This window comes from Anabrus simplex, chromosome 5 (assembly GCF_040414725.1).
Source record: "Anabrus simplex isolate iqAnaSimp1 chromosome 5, ASM4041472v1, whole genome shotgun sequence".
Lineage (NCBI taxonomy): Eukaryota > Metazoa > Arthropoda > Insecta > Orthoptera > Tettigoniidae > Anabrus > Anabrus simplex.
The window spans coordinates 418,578,224-418,597,265 of NC_090269.1; the positions used below are offsets into that span (position 1 = coordinate 418,578,224).

The following is a 19,042-nucleotide window of genomic DNA, read 5'->3' on the forward strand; positions in this document are numbered from 1 at the left end:
CACTTTCCAATTTTAAAAAAGGGTGCCCGACGTATGGATAAGATTAGGCCAAAATATGTATATTCAGCTCTGCTGTGTGTTGAATCTTGTAGCTTTGTTAAAATCAAATCATGTTGTCCTGTGACATCCGTAAAATTTGAGTGGCATGGGTTCAAAGTAGTGGCTCCTTTCCCATTTGTAGCCGTGCAGTGATGTTATATTATCTGTGGAAGATAAGATTGAGCTGTGAATGATATTTTATGTTGGAGGAATGTCTAAGGGTTGTGTGTGCTAATTTGAATATGTACTTCCTGTTATTGGTGTGGCTAAGTTGTGTTTGATATGCGAGCTTGTTGTGTACTACTTCGTGTTCTTCTTGGGCTCATATTAGCTGCTGTGAGGGGAAAGGAAAGAGGGGTAGGGAGAGTTGCTGTTGTGGGGGTAGGGGTGGAGCTAGGTGTGTTGTTTGATGTTTCTCTGTTGCGTGTCGTGTTCTGCTTATTGATTATCTTAAGGTAACATTTTTAGGGCGGGGATAACTGTATTGAAGATGATGTTAGTTTTTTATGTGATTTCATTTATGTTGTAATTTGGATTGGTATACTGATCTAGAGTGATGTAAAATTCTTCTGTTATGTTGAGCAGGGGTTTATGTTCAGGATTTGCATGTCGTTCTTGATGTTTGTGAAACTGTGTTTATAGTCTTCGACATGTTGGCCTATTGAGGAAAAATGATTGTGTTTTACCGTATTTATGTGTTTATTATATCAGGTTAGAAAGTTTCTACCAGTGCGTCCGACATAGCTTGTCTCACAGTTATTGCATTTGATACGATGTACCCCTGAGTGGTTGTATTTGTTGTTGCTGTTGATTGTCCTGACGTTGTGTATGATGTTGGTACTGTTGTGTGTAGTTTTAAATGCTATTCTTAAGTTATGTTTTTTAAAAACGTTAGTTATGGGGTATATGTGTACATTATTGAAGGTGAATAGTGTGTAATCTTTCTTGGATTTGTCTGCTTTTCTTAATTTGGTTTTGGCTTGGGATTTTATTTTGTGAATGATTATGTTGACCATTTCTTTCTTGTATCCATTGTTTTTAGCTACTGGTATGTCATGAATTAGTTGTAATTATTTGTTTTCTTTTGTTAACGGTATATTAAAAGCTCTGTGTATCATGCTGTAGTAAGCTGCTCTTTTGTGTGTGTTGGGGTGAACGGAATCTATTTTGATTATATTAGAGGTATGCGTGGGTTTTCAAAATATTTTGTAAGAAAGGAGGTCTTCATGTCTGGTTATCGTTATGTCCAAGTAGTTCAGAGTGCGATTGTTTTCTGTTTCTGTGGTAAATTTTATATGGGGGTCTATTGTGTTGAGTTTATCTAATATATCGGTTTCATTTGTGGACCTATTGTTGATGATGACGAAAATGTCATCAACAAATCTACACCAAAAAATATATATTGTCTATTTTACTAATTGATGTGTGCTCTGAATGGTCTATGTAAGCAACTTTCCAATGTTTTCCTGTAACAGTCTTGTTCTCCTGTCGGGCAGAATGTTTTGTACTGAGAGAAAGATTTCTCTACATAACAGGAAGTGATTGGACAAAACTTCAATGAAGCCACTTCATCTGGTTTTAGTTCAACTGCTTCATCTACCTCACCTCGTTGCACCCTGGCTACTTTTACCATCGTTTTTCATCATGGATTCTGCTGCAGGACTCTTATTGAACTTTATGCTGACAGCGGCTACCGGGATCGGTCAAAACTTCCCCTGACTTCTTCCAAAACCCTAAATGACTCCACCAGGGCAAAGCCACTCTTCTCCAACTCGGTGTCCAGCTCCATGGCTAAATCATTAGCGTGCTGGCCTTTGGTCACAGGGGTCCCAGGTTCGATTCCCGGCAGGGTCGGGAATTTCAACCATCATTGGTTAATTTCTCTGGCATGGGGACTGGGTGTATGTGTCGTGTTCATCATCATCATTTCATCCTCATCATGATGCGCAGGTCGCCTAAGGGAGTCAAATCAAAAGACCTGTACCCGGCGAGCCGAACATGTCCTCGGACACTCCTGGCACTAAAAGCCATACGCCATTTCATTTTTTTCCAACTCGGCGATTGCTCCCGGCAGCTTGCTCCAGTTTATGCAGGGGAATATTAGCTCCCACCACTGCAGTGCACAGGTCTGTAGAAAATTGTTGTTGGTTGCTGTTCACTGTAGACTGGTAGAAAAGCTGCATTGCCACAGCTTTCGGTACTTGTGTCAAATGCATCGGAGTATTTCTATGTTGATCTATACGGTATCTTTTCACATTTGATCTGGAAAATAATAAAATTGACTTAAATTACAATGTTCCTATATCTTAAATTTGTACAGCTGGGCTAATTGGCAAAAATGCTTAGTACATGCATTTGTTTCATAAAAAAAGAAAAAACTATTGGAGGTGATGTTTCTAGAAGTACAAAACTTTAAAGCAGGAACAAGAGAATTCGTAATTTACATGGAAATATGTCCTCAAAAATCTTAATTTATAATCTGGCAGTTTCATGTCGAATTCGCCGGGTTACAAAATAATAAAAATGCTCACTCACTCTCTTTGCTAGTGGCTTTACGTCGCATTGACACAGATAAGTCTTATGGCGATGATGGGATAGAAAAGGCCTAGGAGTTGAAAGGAAGCGGCCATGGCCTTAATTAAGGTACAGCCCCAGCATTTTCCTGGTGTGAAAATGGGAAACCACGGAAAACCGTCTTCAGGGCTGCCGACAGTGGGATTTGAACCCACTATCTCCCGGATGCAAGCTCACAACCGCACGCTTGTAACCGCATGGCCAACTCGCCCTGTTAATAAACATGACGTGAAACGATACCTGAGTAGCATAGAGGAGAGATCCTTCCTGTATGCTTACCAGGGACTCACCAAGCTGCCCCTTACTTATATAGAATTAAAACGGAGGCACTATAAATCTCAGATTTGTGAACATTTTATATGTTGCTGTTCGCTGGCTTTGGTCAGCTGTCATGAAGACTATTTTCTTTTGCCTGCAATAGATGTTGCATCATGTGTGCCCACAAGGCTGCCACCTTCGTTGAAAATTAGAAAACCGCGTGATTTGAAATTGTCATGGCATGCGCCCATAACCTTTTTTTTTGTCACAATTTAGCAAGACTCTAGATGGGATGCTTGAGCTTACTCCCTCCAGACTCTCTTTGCTTGCCTCCCCAGCACAACGTTTACTAACCGGACCTCACCAATCCAGACCAACGGTCGTTTCACTGGCGTGGTCTTGTAAACATAGTCTTTGCAGTCTTGTAAAACACGCTGTGACATCGTCCAAGCCATGCCATCTTGTATGTGTAGCCTCTGTGACATCATCCTAGCTGCATCACATTGGATCTTCAACCAATGTTTCGTGAAGGCTTAGCGGAAGCATAATAGAGTTCACTAGAGCCTACACATAGCACTGGTGAAAGTTACTCACGATTTAAAAAAAATTACATTTCAGTTGTAGTCCGCTTCTGTGGTGTAGTAGTTAGCATGATTAGCCGCAAACCACGGAGGCCTGGGTTCGTTTCCCTGCTCTGCCATGAAATTTGAAAATTTGCACGAGGGCTGGAACTGGGTCCGCTCAGCCTTGCGAGGTCAACTGAGTAGAGGTGGGTTCGATTCCTACCTCAGCCATCCTCGAAATTGTTTTCCGTGGTTTCCCACTTCTCCTCCAGGAAAATGCCAGGATGGTACCTAACTTAAGGACGCGGCCACTTCCTTCACTCTTCTTTGTCTGTCCCTTCCAATCCTCCCATGCCTTCACAAGCCCCCTGTTCAGCATAGAAGATGAGTCTGTCTGGGCGAGGTACTAGTCCTCCTCCCCAGTTTTATCCCCAATCCAAAGTCTCGCTCCAGGACACTGCCCTTGAGATGGTAGAGGTGGGATCCTTCCCTGAGTCTGAGGGAATAACCTACCCTAACCTATTTATGTACTGTATATGAGTTCTAGATAAATCTGTACGACTGCATCTTTCCCATACAAACTCAAGTTTCTTTTCTCGAACTTCATGCAAGCATTAGGTAATTCCAGTTGTCTGTCATAATAAGACCTTGTCACTGTTTATTTGGACATTGACAACTTTGTTTTATGACTTCAGTTAGCGAGTTTTTTTTTTTTTTTTTGCCTATCTAACTAACAGTCCTTTAGTAGGTAGCTTGCAATTCCTGCGTTGTTGTAACATTTATTACTTTGTTTTTTTAAAGTCATTTCGATTGTCGCCCTTTCTCCTTGTTCTTTCTTTCTTTTTCCCCCAGTAGATGATATCTGTTTTCCTATTCTGTTACATTTTGTTGTATATATGTGTGTGGGTCTCATTATTTATTGAACCTCTCTTCTTTTATTCACAAGCGTTTGGGTCTTGTTCTTGTTAGATGTAAGCTGTTTCTGTAATTATACATGCAATCCGCTTGTACTTCTCTTCACCCTGCTTCCTTGATCCACGGCAAACTTTTCCCAGCACGCTTCTCACTCTACTGCACTTGACCTAATTTTGTTTGGTCATCTTTGCTATATATGGAGTTTTGCGCTTGCCCCATTCTACCTTTCTTATCATACTAGTGCATCTTCATAGCTATTGTGCTAGGGTCTTGCAATATCTTATGTTGCTCCCTGTGTTTGAAAAATTACTTCCTATGGTTCTACCCGTATGTTACCAAGTGCTCTACCATTGCAGGACATGGTTACCAAATGCACACCAGTGCATGGTACTAGTTCAGCACAAAACTCTGTGTACCTTTGGGTGTTTTTCTTATATGCTTATAATGTTGTTCTTGTGGTTTGTGTTCAACAGAACAAAGTCACTCTACAACATTAGAACTGGTTGGCCTACAGGTGTGGAGAGGTGCATTAGCGTTAGCAGATTTTGTTCTCTTCCATGGACAATCACTTTTCAAAGACAAAGTTGTTTTGGAACTCGCATCTGGAACTGGACTCACTAGTATTGTGGCAGCAATGTTTGCCAAAGAGGTGATATGCACAGGTATGCTATATTAATGACTTATATCAAAGAGTAGCTGACAGTGGAAAGGAAGATTGACTTCTCAAATACAAAACATAATACAGAATACTGTATTTATATTCATTCTCCATGAGTCTTTTGATTTTATTTTTCCATAACTGAATCATTCTTCCTTTTCTGTCTGCATTTCTATTCCTTAACTTACTGGCAACTGGTTCCTAGATAGCAAAAATTGAAACTTATAGAATAAATTTGTAGAATACAGTAAACTCTCACTGTTTTAAACTAATGGGACCGGGCTGAGTGGCTCAGATGGTTGAGGCCCTGGCTTTCTAATCCCAACTTGGCAGGTTCGATACGTCAACCTTGTGTTGGTAGATTTACTGGCGCGTAAAAGAACTCCTGCGGGACAAATTTCCGGCATCTTGGAGTCTCCAAAAAAACCATCAAAGTAGTTACTGGGGCATAAAGCCAATAACATTATTATTATTATTATTATTATTATTATTATTATTATTATTATTATTATTATTATTATTATTATTATTATTATTATTATTATTATTGAACTAATGGGGCCAAGACATGGCCTAAATTAGTGGAAATCTGAATTCTGGAAATGTTTAAAAAATAGTACTCTGAGGCTGTAATAACAAATATAATACTGTATACAATGTGTGTAATGGTTAAATTAAAGATGTTATATTACAGCACAGTCATTGTAGTCATAGTCTTTTCATCAGCTGTAACTTGTATCCTATTATACATATTCTTCAGCAGTTTACATTTTCACACTCAAAATGCTTTGTGAATATGTTATGAATTAGTAGCCCAATCTTGGAATGAAACATAGTTCCACAAAAATCACATGCAATGGCTGGGGGAGGGCGAGGCTGTGTTTGATGAAGCTTCCGTGCCTCTTCATATCTACATCGTTCCTTTTCAAACATGGTAACTGATATAGAAGCAGTGTGATGCCAAAGTGTACAATTCTCAGTAAGTGTTTCCCAGGTTTGAGTTTTGATTCCAGCAGTCTTAATAGCATGCTTTAGCTGGTCCTTGAAATACCTCAAAGTCTTGTGCCGGACGTGCTCCACCCATCTGAGACAATTGCTAACGATGGTAACCTCAGTGCTTACAGCACGTGTTTTCTCAAGAACCGCAAGGTTGGCGACTTGGTCGACCCATTTGATGTTCAAAATAGATCTTTTTTTTTTTTTTTTTTTTTTTTTTGCTAGGGGCTTTACGTCGCACCGACACAGATAGGTCTTATGGCGACGATAATGTTCAAAATAGATCTAAGTTTTTGCAGATAGAAGCTCAACCCACCGACCTAACTAACAAACCCTCGTGGACTGGTTGAAACTAGCTAGAGACTGCCAGGAACTGAATTCTGGCCTCTTAAACAAAAAAATAGCAGTAAAAACGGCATGTACCCAACACAGAACGATTAGGAGGATAAAATAAGGTTTATTGACATACCTTGGTAAATAGAAGAAAATGAGAACACACACAAAGAAAGAAAAAAAAACATTAGGGGAATACAAAGAGAGAAAGGATACATTCATAATCTTTTAGGGTATTGTGAACACAGTCGAGTCATTTGAATCATAAAATTCAATCTTACAAATTTCAGTATACGTGTCACAGGAGCGTAGCGAAAAGTGATTACAATAATATTCAGTTCTTTCCTTTCTTGACCGAAATAACTAAGATTTGATGCCAAGCATTTCTTTCCTCAGAACAAAACGTTAATGATACGTGAAAGAAACAACGTTTCACATCAAAAGAATACTATATTAGCATCGGAATGGACAAGATTAGAAATCAATTCATTCCTATTTGAAAAAAGATAGCAACAATCTCCAAGAGACTGTATCCCCCCAGAAAATAATGCCAGGAAAGTAAACCTGGCAGAAAAGGAATAAACAAGGAACACAAAGAGATTAAGGGAGTTGCCATAGTTAAGAAGGTAAATAAACATGTTTTAAATGAAATAAATAGAACTGAGAGAAAAATCCCAAAAATGGGCAAATAAATAGGCAGGTACAGCCGAGAACAAGTGCAAGATAAATTAACAAATAATATAAATAAAGCAACATCCATAAGACACGAAAAATAACATGGATCCAGAAATCATACGACATCAACACACACACACACACACACACACACACACACACACACACACGCAGAGACCAAAATAAGCGAGGTAGAATAAATGATATAGTGTCAAGACACGTTATGACGACACTCGTAACAGCATAAAAAAGTAATCTTAGGCTCATGAGCTTGATCCAAATGCATAGATCAGAATCGTGGGTTGCCGAAATATAGGCAAGGCTCACCTAGTCGTCAACATAACCAAATCTCAGCACACACGCTACGTAACACATTCATATTGTCCGAAAAGACAAACATGAAATTCACATCATTAGCGTTAAACCACATTCACAGAATATAAGCTCCAGCCAGACGTAGAAACTGAAGAGAATGATAAAAGGTCTTTAATAAAATCACACACAAACACATCATCCACATGGATCACATGGACCTGTGTTATCTCCCACCGCTACATAGGGATAAATACACAACAAGCAGACGAGAAAATGATGAATGACTCAAACAACAACAATGAGACTTAGATCAAGAGTCCCAGAATGCTATAGGAATAATTTGCCTCTACCATTCCTCCACCTGCTTGCACAGTTATATTTGACTTGACCGATCCGTAGATATTGCACCCGACAGGGGCATGATCCAAGGACCTTTGGTTAAGACTGGTTATTTAAATTGCAGACGCAATGCTATTTGAGGAAAGAAATATTGAAATTAATTAATATCAATATCATTGAGACTGATAAAATAAGTCTACAAAATTGCTGACGCTATAATGATAGGGATGTAACTTTATTTGAATGTAGAAGTGCCAAAGATGTGCACATAGTTTTTATTTCTTATTTTATTTTAATTGATAACAGGTCTGAGTGATTTTAATTATAAATACGGGAGATTTCTTTTATTCTGGGAAATTTGCATTCAGGAGAAGATTCACTTATTTACTTAATTTTGGGAAACTTGTAGTCAGTTAATTCGTCAGGAGACCAGTAGGTCAGGAGATTCAGGGATTGATAATTTAAGTTAGGTTGTAGTTAATCCAGTATTGATAATTGCATGAGCAGTAAGTATTGTAATTTAAGCTACGTGAGGAGTTCCAGAAATATCAGAGATGTCTACAGGACTGATACCCCATTCATCCATTGAAATATTTAGCTAGGGAATGTTTCAATTTAAGTTGAGTTGTTTGATTAGTTTAATTATAATTTAATTACAATATAACTATGAGTTAATTACTGTGTGAATATTTAATTATGAGTTAATTATCATGTGAATATTTAATTATGAGTTAATTGCTGTGTGAATATTTAATTATGAGTTAATTACCATGTGAATATTTAATTATGGGTTAATTACTATGTGAATATTTAATTATGAGTTGATTACCATGTGACAATTTAGTTATAAATTAATTATGTGTTAACTATAAATTAATTAGGGTTTAATTATGAGTTAATTATTGTTTATTTAATAATGTTGTAATTATGAGGAAGTTTCTGTGTGTTGGTTTGATATGATTTATTTACCAGGTAAATCGCGTAAGGAACTCAGTGAACAGCTGAAACCAATAATAATAATAGTAATAATAATAATTATTATAATGATGGTAATTATATGCAAATATTAGTATTATAAAACCGGTGTTGTGATGTGAGATAGGTGTGATATTTGAAGTCATGGGGTGGCCATAAGAAATATACCTGTTGAATTGAGGTTATTTATTTGAAGTCGATGCAGTTTGATGATTGAGGAATAGACCTCAGGATTATCGATAGTGTACCTCGAGATGAGGCGTTTTTAAAGAAATGGTTTGTTATGCCTGTGAAGGCTGAGTCTAATGACCACCCGATGTGGGGGGGTGGAAACGCTTGACCTTGTGACAGATGTGTTTTAGTGTGTGTCTTGCCTCTAAGGGAGGGAGCTTTTTGCTGTGAAGGAAGGCCTGACTGGATAGGCTGAGAGCTAGAAATATTCAACATGCTGGAATAATGTATTCACCAATAAATGACATGGTAATTGGTACTAATATTTGCTAGATTATTATTATCATCATTTATTTGAGTATAAATTAGCTAGGGATTTTAGCGCCACATGTTCGTCTCTGGGGTCGTCAGTTCAGTCCTCTACGTGGGCATTGGTATTCCACAATGGTGGAATGAAGGATGTGTGCCTCACGTGTTTCTTTTATATAATGAGTGACTATTTGTAATGTTTGTGTAACATGCTGTGAATGTAATTAGTGTCGGCGATGGCTTATCCCACCGGCATAGCGAATTGTATTCCAGTGAGGGTTCGGTTCAAACCTGGGTGTTTGATCCGCATGTGTATAATTTGTCTTATGGCATTTCGTTCGGAAAATAATTGAGTGCTTTTAGAATAGGGATCGCTCAGACTTGTTGCATGAGTGTTAATTTCATTTGTCAATAATGTGAGATAGCTTCGGTGTTTATGATAAATGTTTCCGTTCACGTTGTGTCATGGCATATCGCTTTACGATCGAGAATACTCGGATCTGTCACACAAGACTACAAGTCATTAAATAATCCACAACAAATGTAAAATTAATGATGTACTTCATTTGTGTATATATGCTTCATTATCATAATCATCAGGATTTAATAAACCGTTTGCAGTTTAATGGAATGTGTTCTCATTATAGTTAGGTACGCCCCGTTTCTCCTACCCTGTATGCCGCTAAGTTAATTTAAAATGTGCGCCTATTTGTTTTTACCCAGTAATGCCCTGTAGATGTCTTGCCAGAGCCTTTTTGGGTAGGGGTGGGTACAATATGTTTTGCTTCTGCTAAATTTATCACCTTCCATCAGCTTGATAAATCAGAAACTATGATATATATTTGTGTTGTGTTAATATATCTGCATCATATGTTCTTAGATGATAACATTCTTACATGTCATTTTTCTGTAATTATTTCTCTTTAAGAAGCAACTTTCTTTCAGAGAATTTCTCCTCTCTTTGTACTCTTCATACACACACTGCAGTGTCTTGTAGGGTGGTAGTGGTGATGGCAGTGATCTCCTCTCCTCCTCCTCCTCCTCCTCCTCCTCCTCCTCCTCCTCCTCCTCCCCCTCCTGCTCCTCCTCCATTACTGCTGCAATTACAAACAGTAACTAGCATACAAGAGCTATTCTAGTATAAATTTGCCAGTCACCCCTTTCATTAGGCTGCATGTCTCTCACACATAAACCATCATATTCTGGTATGACTGTGGCTGTAGGAAAAATGTATATAAACCTTCTTATGTAACATAAATGTTAGCATGTTTTATGTCTCATCTGCTCTGTAATTAACCTACCGTGTCACTCACTGCACAGAATCTGAACACTGTAATACTCAAAATGTGGTGAATAGTTTTCCATATTATTGAACCTAGTTGTTTTTTATTTAGTTGGTGAGGTTTCTTAACCATTATATTATCGGAGGTCTAGTCCTCTGTTGCCTGTGGTGAATTTTAAAAAATCTTCTTGATTGTATCATTTTTTGACAGTGAATGAAAACCTACAACCTGTTTTCCAGTCAGTGACCGGGTCAGGGATGAATGAATGAAGCCCCCATCTTGCAGCAAGGATAGGAACTCTGCCGGCTACCGAAGCCTGTCGCACTCCTCTAGGGCAATGGTTAATGACCGACAGATGAAATGAAATGATATTGGAGAGTGTTGCTGGAATGAAAGATGACAGGGAAAACCGGCGTACCTGGAGAGAAACCTGTCCTGCCTCCGCGTTGTCCAGGACAAATCTCACATGGAGTGACCGAGATTTGAACCATGGAACCCAGCGGTGAGAAGCCGACGTGCTGCCGCCTGAGCCACGGAGGCTTTCATTTTTTGGCAGTAGCACAAATAAATATCCTTGCTTTCCCTCAATCCTGATTCCTACAAGAGATATCTTGCGACTTCTCCCTCTTTCAAACAATCATATGAACTTTACACATTAATTAAGAAAAGAAATGGAATATGAGGTGCTACTTAGAATTTCTGAAATTTTCCTGATAAGAGCATGAATACTTATATTTTTCCTAATTTCCACCATCAGCTTCAAAGTACAGTAGTTGCCCTAGGCTTGAGTACAGTGATTCCAAAGATTTTCCCATTTTTGGAAGTACTCGTGGAAGTCTTGCAAATTCATTGTGTTGTGCACTCTTGCAATTCCACTCGGATATCTTTGATGGAGACAAAATGCTGCCCTTTCAACCAGAGTTTCATTTTAGGGAAGAGGTAGAAGTTGCAGGGGGCCAGATCAAGTAAGTAGTGAGGATGCTGAACAGTGATCATTTTGTTTTTGTCAGGAAATCCCTCACAGTGAACAAAGGTATGTATGCGGGCGCATTGTCATGATGAAATAACTGGTGTCAGACCATACGCATGCATTCTGTTGCAATAGTTTTGGGAGTTGAGCATGACGACTGTCATCTTCACAGATTCCTGGTCTTCTTTGAAATGCTTAAACCACTCATCTTGCTTTTGGTCACCAACATCCTCCTTTAGCATTCATTGGATTTCAACTGCAGTTTTATTGAACCTGAAGCAAATTTTAATACAGATTCTTTGTTCCTTAACTTCAGCCAGTTTGCAATTTTCATAAGCGCAAGAATATGGACCGAGCTCGGTAGCTGCAGTCACTTAAGTGCGGCCAGTATCCAGTATTTGGAGGATAATAGGTTCGAACCCCACTGTCGGCAGCCCTGAAGATGGTTTTCCGTGGTTTCCCCATTTTCACACCAGGCAAATGCTGGGGCTGTACTTTAATTAATTCTATGGCTGGTTCCTTCCCACTCCTAGCCCTTTCCTATCCCATAGTCACCATAAAATCTATCTGTGATGGTGCGACGTAAAACAACTTGTAATTTAATAAAATTAAAAAAGACAAGAACAGAACATGGTATAATGAAATGCACTGAAACTCGGAAACACATGCACTTATGAGGATGCCAATTAGCAGATTAAAGTTGAAACATACACCAAGAGTCACCAAGTGTCAGAACTTGGCACAGCTACATGTTCATGTGGAATATTAAAATTCTCCGAAATTCTTGGTAGCATCTTGTACACAAAAATGATATCACTTTCTAGATCCAGTATTTTACTTATTAATATAACAAGATCTAACAACCCTGAAACTGCTCTGAATATTTCATTTCTAACCAATACTGACCACCCTCCCTACATTGGTCATTACTGCATTGCTTGTTGTTCTGATCATGAAAGCTAATTTTGTATATTTTGTAACATATGTTGGCTAGATGTTGATATTGGTGGCATCCTGAATCTCATCAAAGCAAATGCAACACGAAACAGTAAATATGTGTCTGCAGAATTCACAGTCGATGGTCTTGACTTTTATGCACGGCAGTGGTCTAACAACTTGGAGGCAAAATTAACTGAAGTGTCTATTGTTCTTGTAGCTGATGGTAAGAAACTAGAGCATGAACATACAGAGCATGAACATACAGAGCATGTTAATGCATTTTCTATAACTAAAATTGTATATAAATAGATTTTCAACTGAATGCCACTTTATTGATTACTTTCTTTTATTTTATTTTAGCTATTTATGACAATGACTTGACAGAAGAATTTGTAAAAACTCTAGTGAAAATCTTAAGCATACCTCCGAAGAAAACGATTTTCATTGCCTTAGAAAAGAGGTGAGTTATAATGTTTTTTGTTGAATGGTCAACTTAAAGCAGTATTTTATAAAAAATAAAAAAAACCTTCTTGAATGTTTCTTCAACTATGAAAGTTGTGGTAATCTTTTTTCTTTTTGTCCTATAAAATGGTACAAATTTTTTTAAGTTTTTGTTTTTGCATCTTCAATGTTAGCCTCTTCTGATGATGCAGTTCTTTCCTTTCTTGACCGAAATAACTAAGATTTGATGCCAAGCATTTCTTTCCTCAGAACAAAACGTTAATGATACGTGAAAGAAACAACAATTTAGCTTTTCCTTTTCTTTCATATATCATTCAGTCAGTATCAATCACTCAGTCAGTCACCAGTAATCTGCCTTCAGGGCAGTTGCCCAGATGTCAGATTCTCTGTCAATTGTTTACCGAGTTTTTTCATAAATAATGTCAAAGAGTTGGAAATTTATTGAATATCTCCCTTGGTAAATCATTCCAACCCCTAATTCCTCTTCCTATAAACAAATATTTGCCCCAGTTTATACTCTTGAATCCCAACTTTATCTTCATATTGTGATCTTTCCTACTTTTAACCCATCGAGCCCTGCATATTTGTTGGATTGAAACCGCATTGGCTCTGGGATTATTTTGGAGGGAATATAGTGTAACTTCATATCGTGAGAAATTTCTTACTTACAAGACCATTAAAGATTTAAATATACATGAAAACAAAAGGCTTTCATACCACAAACTGCGGAACAAGGAATACTGTAAAACATTTTATTTTATTAGCATCACGGGGCCGTACTCAGCCCGCCTGCTGAGCTGTAACACAGTCTTCTATTTACACTTCCTCTTTGATTTCCACATCTATTTGTTCTTCAGGAGTGTTGCTCACACTAGTACTAATATTACTACTAATTTCACTGAAAAAATTGCTTTCCTAATCGTCATTACTTCCTAAAGGAGGTTATATGTTGGTAAATATCAGTTCTATAGTGGCAGCCATCTTGTTTACAAGTGAATCTCAAAGCTAGAGATACCCCACTTCAAACTAATATTACCAAGCACGCTATCGATATATATAAGCAAAGAGCATTTAACATTGCAAAGAAAGAGTCCCTACACAAATCACAAATGCAACTCACTCTGCCATCTCTTGAGGGAAAGTTGAATTACGTAGTAAAATGAGACAACGGAACAGTTCCGTGGTCCGGCGTTTGGTCCACCGAGACAAAGCACGGAACGGTTCCGTGGCTCGGGCCCAATGAGTTAAAAACACCACTCAGACTTACTCGTCTACTAGTATCATTCCACACCATCTCTCCACTGACAGCTTAGAACACACCGTTTATTGAATCAAGGAATTTAATTTGACTCTGACTTGTCAGTATTAATTATACTATATTTCACATCATACATGTTTTGAGAATCATAATTCTCTTCTTCAACAAAAATAATATCTTCGAAAATCCAATGACTTGATTATAATGCAAACTTAATAAGATGTTCAACTATTAACCCTCTCCCGCCCATAGCATAGTAATGCGTAGCGTGAAAGCTGAGGGCCTCCAACCCACAAACCTAACTAAATACTCTAATGGCGATCATAGTAGTTCGTTCCCGATTTTTAATGACTTGTCAAAGCCTACTGCGGGGTATCAATCGATCGATCAGTCGGTCATTGATCTGCATTTGGGACTATCTCCCACGTGGCAGATTCCCTATGAGTTTTTTACTCCTTATTTTCTTAAATGATTTAAAAAATATGGAAGAAGCTAAATCATATTTCTATGTTCATTAGTTTTTGTACAATGTATACACTGGTGGAAATAATAAACACCAAGAAGGAGTTGTGCTAGTTTAACAAACAGATGTGTGAAAATTGGTATTTGGAATCTCCTTTAAAGGAAGCACGCATTTTTGGGGAAAATCAACTTTGGGGTGGGGGTTGAAAAAGGAGTTGAATTATTTTTATGAGGATACATCATCATCATCATCATCATCATCATCATCATCATCATCATCATCATCGTCAGTGTCCCACTCCAGTCTCCTGGGTGTGGTTAACAAGCCTCCTCCACTCCTTTCTGTCTTTCCACTTTTCCTGCTCCAATTTCTTCTCTAATGTCTTTCCAAATCTGATCCATCCACCTTCTTCTTGGTCTTCCAACTGGTCTCTTTCCCTTAACTTCTCTTTCCAATTCCCTTCTTGCTACCCGTTTCTTTCCCATTCATTTTACATGTCTGAACCATCTCAGTCTTGCTTTCTGTACTAATGATTCTATATATATATATATATATATATTTATATTTTTTTTTTTGCTATTGGCTTTATGTCGCACCGACACAGATAGGTCTTATGGCGACGATGGGACAGGAAGGGGCTAGGACTGGGAAGGAAGCAAGCGTGGCCTTAATTAAGGTACAGCCCCAGCATTTGCCTGGTGTGAAAATGGGAAACCAAGGAAGACCATCCTCAGGGCTGCCGACAGTGGGGTTCGAACCCACTATCTCCCAAATACTGGATACTGGCCGCACTTAAGCGACTGCAGCTATCGAGCTCGGTGGTTCTATATTTAGCTCTTCTCTGATTTTAATATTTTGAATTCTATTCTTCTTGTCTTTTTAATCAATGTTCTTAAAAATTTCATTTCTATGCTTGGATCTTACTATCTTGTCTCTTATTAGTTACCAGCGTTTCTAGTCCGTATGTTACAGTTGGTATGAAATATTTTTTATATAATGTTAATTTCATTCTCTTGGGTACTTTGTCATCCCATAAAAGCTCTCTGACTTGATAAAATGTTGTAAATTTACTTAGTCTGTTATTAATTTCAGGATTGATTTCATTACTTCCATTAATAATGCTACCCAGATATGTAAACTGTTCTGCATTCTCTATCTGTTCTCCGTCTATGTTCACTTGGGTCCTCTTTTCCCCTTTTCCACATTCCATGACTATAGTTTTCCTTTTACTAATTACCATTCCAAACTCTTTCATATTTTCATTCCAAATGTCCATTCTCCTTTGTACTTCCTTTTCTCCCCTTCCTCAAATTTCCACATCATGTGCAAATAACAAAGCATTCATTTCATCACTACTGATACTCTGTTTTACATGTTTTATGATTTCATCCATCAATATAATTAACAATAATGGCAACAGTGCACTTTCTTGCTTGAGACTTTTTTTTGTAATAAATGTTTCAGAGTCACCACTCCCCGCTTGTACATTGCTTTTACTCTCATGATATAACATTTTTATCTTGTTAATTAATGATTTTGGTATATTCCTTTTCAGTAGGCATTCCCATACATGGTTTCTCTTAACTGTATCATAAGCTTTTTCCAAATCCAAAAATACGAAGATGATTTCTTTCTTCTTTTCTAGATGTTTTTCCATTATCGTTCGCATTGTAAATATCAAGTCTATTGTTGATCTGTTCAATCTAAAGCCATATTGTTCTTCTTCTGTGTTTCTGTTATATCCCTCAGTCTTTTGTGTATGACTTTCTCCATTATTTTTAGCCCATGTGATAATAGGGTTATACCTCTATAATTTTCGCATTTCTTCCTATTTCCTTTCTTGAACAATGGTACAATGCTTCCTTGTTGCCAATCTTCAGGTATGCTTCCATCCTTCCATATTGCATTGAGGGCTCTGTATAGCCACTGTAGTCCAATGCTTCCTGCTACCTTAAACATATCAGCATTGAATTTGTCTTTTCCACTTGCTTTACCTTTGGTCATTGCATTCACTGCCCTTTCACGTTCCAGCTATGTTATCGGATTCTCTACTTTATCTCCATCTATTATTTCCATTTTCTTATCTCCTTCTTCCTCCGAGCAGTCATCCTCATTATAAAGTTTTTCAAAATACTTTGCCATCATCTTCTGAAGACCCTTTTCATCATGTAGGCCTACTGTGGATATATCTTCTCTCTCTAATGCCTTAATTTTTTCTTCATTCATTCTTTACCGGGTGAGTTGGCCGTGTGGTTAGGGTCGCACAGCTGTGAGCTTGCATCCAGTAGGTAATGGGTTTGAATCCCACTGTCGGCAGCCCTGAAGATGGTTTTCCATGGTTTCCCATTTTCACACCAGGCATATTTGGGTGAAATAATCTTTGGGGTGGGGGTTGAAGAAGGAGTTGAATTATTTTTATGAGGATACATCATCATCATCATCATCATCATCATCATCATCATCATCATCATCATCATCACTGCCATGGCCGCTCCCTTCCCATTCCTAGGCCTTCCCTATCCCATCATCGCCATAAGACCTATCTGTGTCGTTGCAATGTAAAGCAGATAGCAAGAAAAGAAAAAAAAAGTTATTCTTTCAATTTTATTACTCTGTATAATAGTTTCTGATTTCCTCGACTATCTTGCTCAATTTTGCTGGTAAACTCCCCCCAACATTTCTCCTTTCCTTCCTTGATACTCCTCTTTACTTGTAGTTTCAATCTTTTGTATTCCACATGTAGCTTTACTATCTTACTCCCATCCCTCTGATACTATTTTTCTTTTCCTTATCCATTTCTTTCTTCACCTTGATGTTCCTTTCTTTTATTTCTTTTTTAATTTTGTCTGTCCACCATTGTGTCTCCTTTCCCTTAACCCTTGCTTTTGCTTTCTTGCATACCTCAGTTGCTGCTTCCATAAATGTCTGTCTTAAATTGTCCCACTCTTCTTCTCCATTTTGTATTTTCATGTTAGGCAACTTCCTTTTTATCTAATCTTAGAATGCCATTCTTTCATCCTCCTCCAATTCCCAAATCGCCGGGCTGAGTGGCTCAGTCGGTTGAGGCACTGGCCTTCTGACCCCAACTTGGCAGGTTCGATCCTGGCTCAGTCCGGTGGTATTTGAAGGTGCTCAAATACGTCAGCCTTGTGTCGGTAGATTTACTGGCACGTAAAAGAACTCCTCCTGCACAAAATTCCGGCACCTCGGCGTCTCCGAAAACCGTAAAAGAGTAGTTAGTGGGACGTAAAGCAAATAGCATTATTATTAATTCTCAAATCCTGATCTTTGGTTTCTTCTTCAGTACAATTTTAGGGATTTTTACTTGTTTTTAATTCCACAATTAATAATCTTCCATACTTTCACTGGGGATTATCTTCGTACTAATGACGTATCTTCCCTATTCTCGGTCTGTTATTACAAAATCGATGAGTGTCCATCCCAGCTATATCAGCTGACCTCATGGCTATTCCTCTTCATAAACCATGTGTTCTTTATTTTCAGGTTATTTCTGATACAAAAGTCCAACAGTTTCTCTCCATCTTCATTTCTATTGCCAAACCCATGTGGGCCCAAAACATTCTCATATCCTATTCTATCAGTTCCCATATGAGCATTCAGATCTCCCATTATCATGATCCCATCTCAAAAAATATGTGTTTCCAGTTCATTGAGGAAATCTTCTTCTTCTTCCTCTTCTTCAACGCTACATCCTGTTTGTGGAGCATACACCTGTACTATCTTCAGTAGTTCCTTGTTTACATGTATGTGCATTATTATAATTCTTTCATTTACATAATTAACTTCAGCTTTTGGTTCAACATTCTGATTCACTATAAATCCCACTCAATTTCTTTTCTATTTACTGTTACCCATCCAGTTACCCTTTCTTAGTTTCTTCATTCCTTTCCCTTTCCATTTTACTTCATTTAATCACAGGATGTTGAGTTTTCATCTCTCCATTAGGTCAATCAATTCATTTTCCTTCCCATTCATTGTTAAAATATTTATTGTTCCATATCGGGTTTTGTTCTCTGATCTAACACCTGCACGAACATCAGCATTACCATCATGCTGTGCATCTGTAGCCAGAGACTTGTCAATTCCATTTCCATTTTTAAACTTCCATCCGAGGCTTGTATTATAGTTGAAAGCAAATCTGCTGACCCAGTAAGCCTAACGCATCTGAGGATTTTCTTTCAGGGTTTACTCCCTTAGCCTTTGAAGATCCCTCTTCTCCACAAGGCAGTGGTTTCCTCTTCTAATTTTCCCCAGAGAGGATGGGTTGCCTCATCCACCATCTTTGCCATTCTGAAGGTTTCCTTCTCTGCCTAAGATGCTGTTAAGGTCTTCACCTGTAACCCTGGGCATGGGTTCCACGTTATACCCCATGAGACTAGGTCCCTGCCTGAACTTAGCTCTCCTTCACACCGGCCTACTGATGTGGAGGATACCCACCCCCGCAACGCGGATATACCAGACAGAATTACTCAAGTGGAGGATAAGGAAGGTGACCCTGTCTCCCTTGACCCGGGTTAATAGTTGTG

General features: G+C 38.2%; 1 protein-coding gene across 2 annotated transcripts in view; it reads left to right on the forward strand.

The window, feature by feature from the left end:
• Positions 1-19,042, forward strand: part of LOC136874188 (methyltransferase-like protein 22) — a 70,170-nt gene that overhangs the window by 29,549 nt on the left and 21,579 nt on the right. The window contains exons 4-6 of one of the 2 annotated variants that reach the window (XM_067147786.2): positions 4,823-5,011; positions 12,368-12,535; positions 12,673-12,772. In XM_067147786.2, the coding sequence (XP_067003887.2) occupies positions 4,823-5,011; positions 12,368-12,535; positions 12,673-12,772 (457 nt within the window). The remainder of the gene's footprint in view (positions 1-4,822; positions 5,012-12,367; positions 12,536-12,672; positions 12,773-19,042) is intronic. The other variant, XM_067147787.2, reaches the window with a different exon arrangement.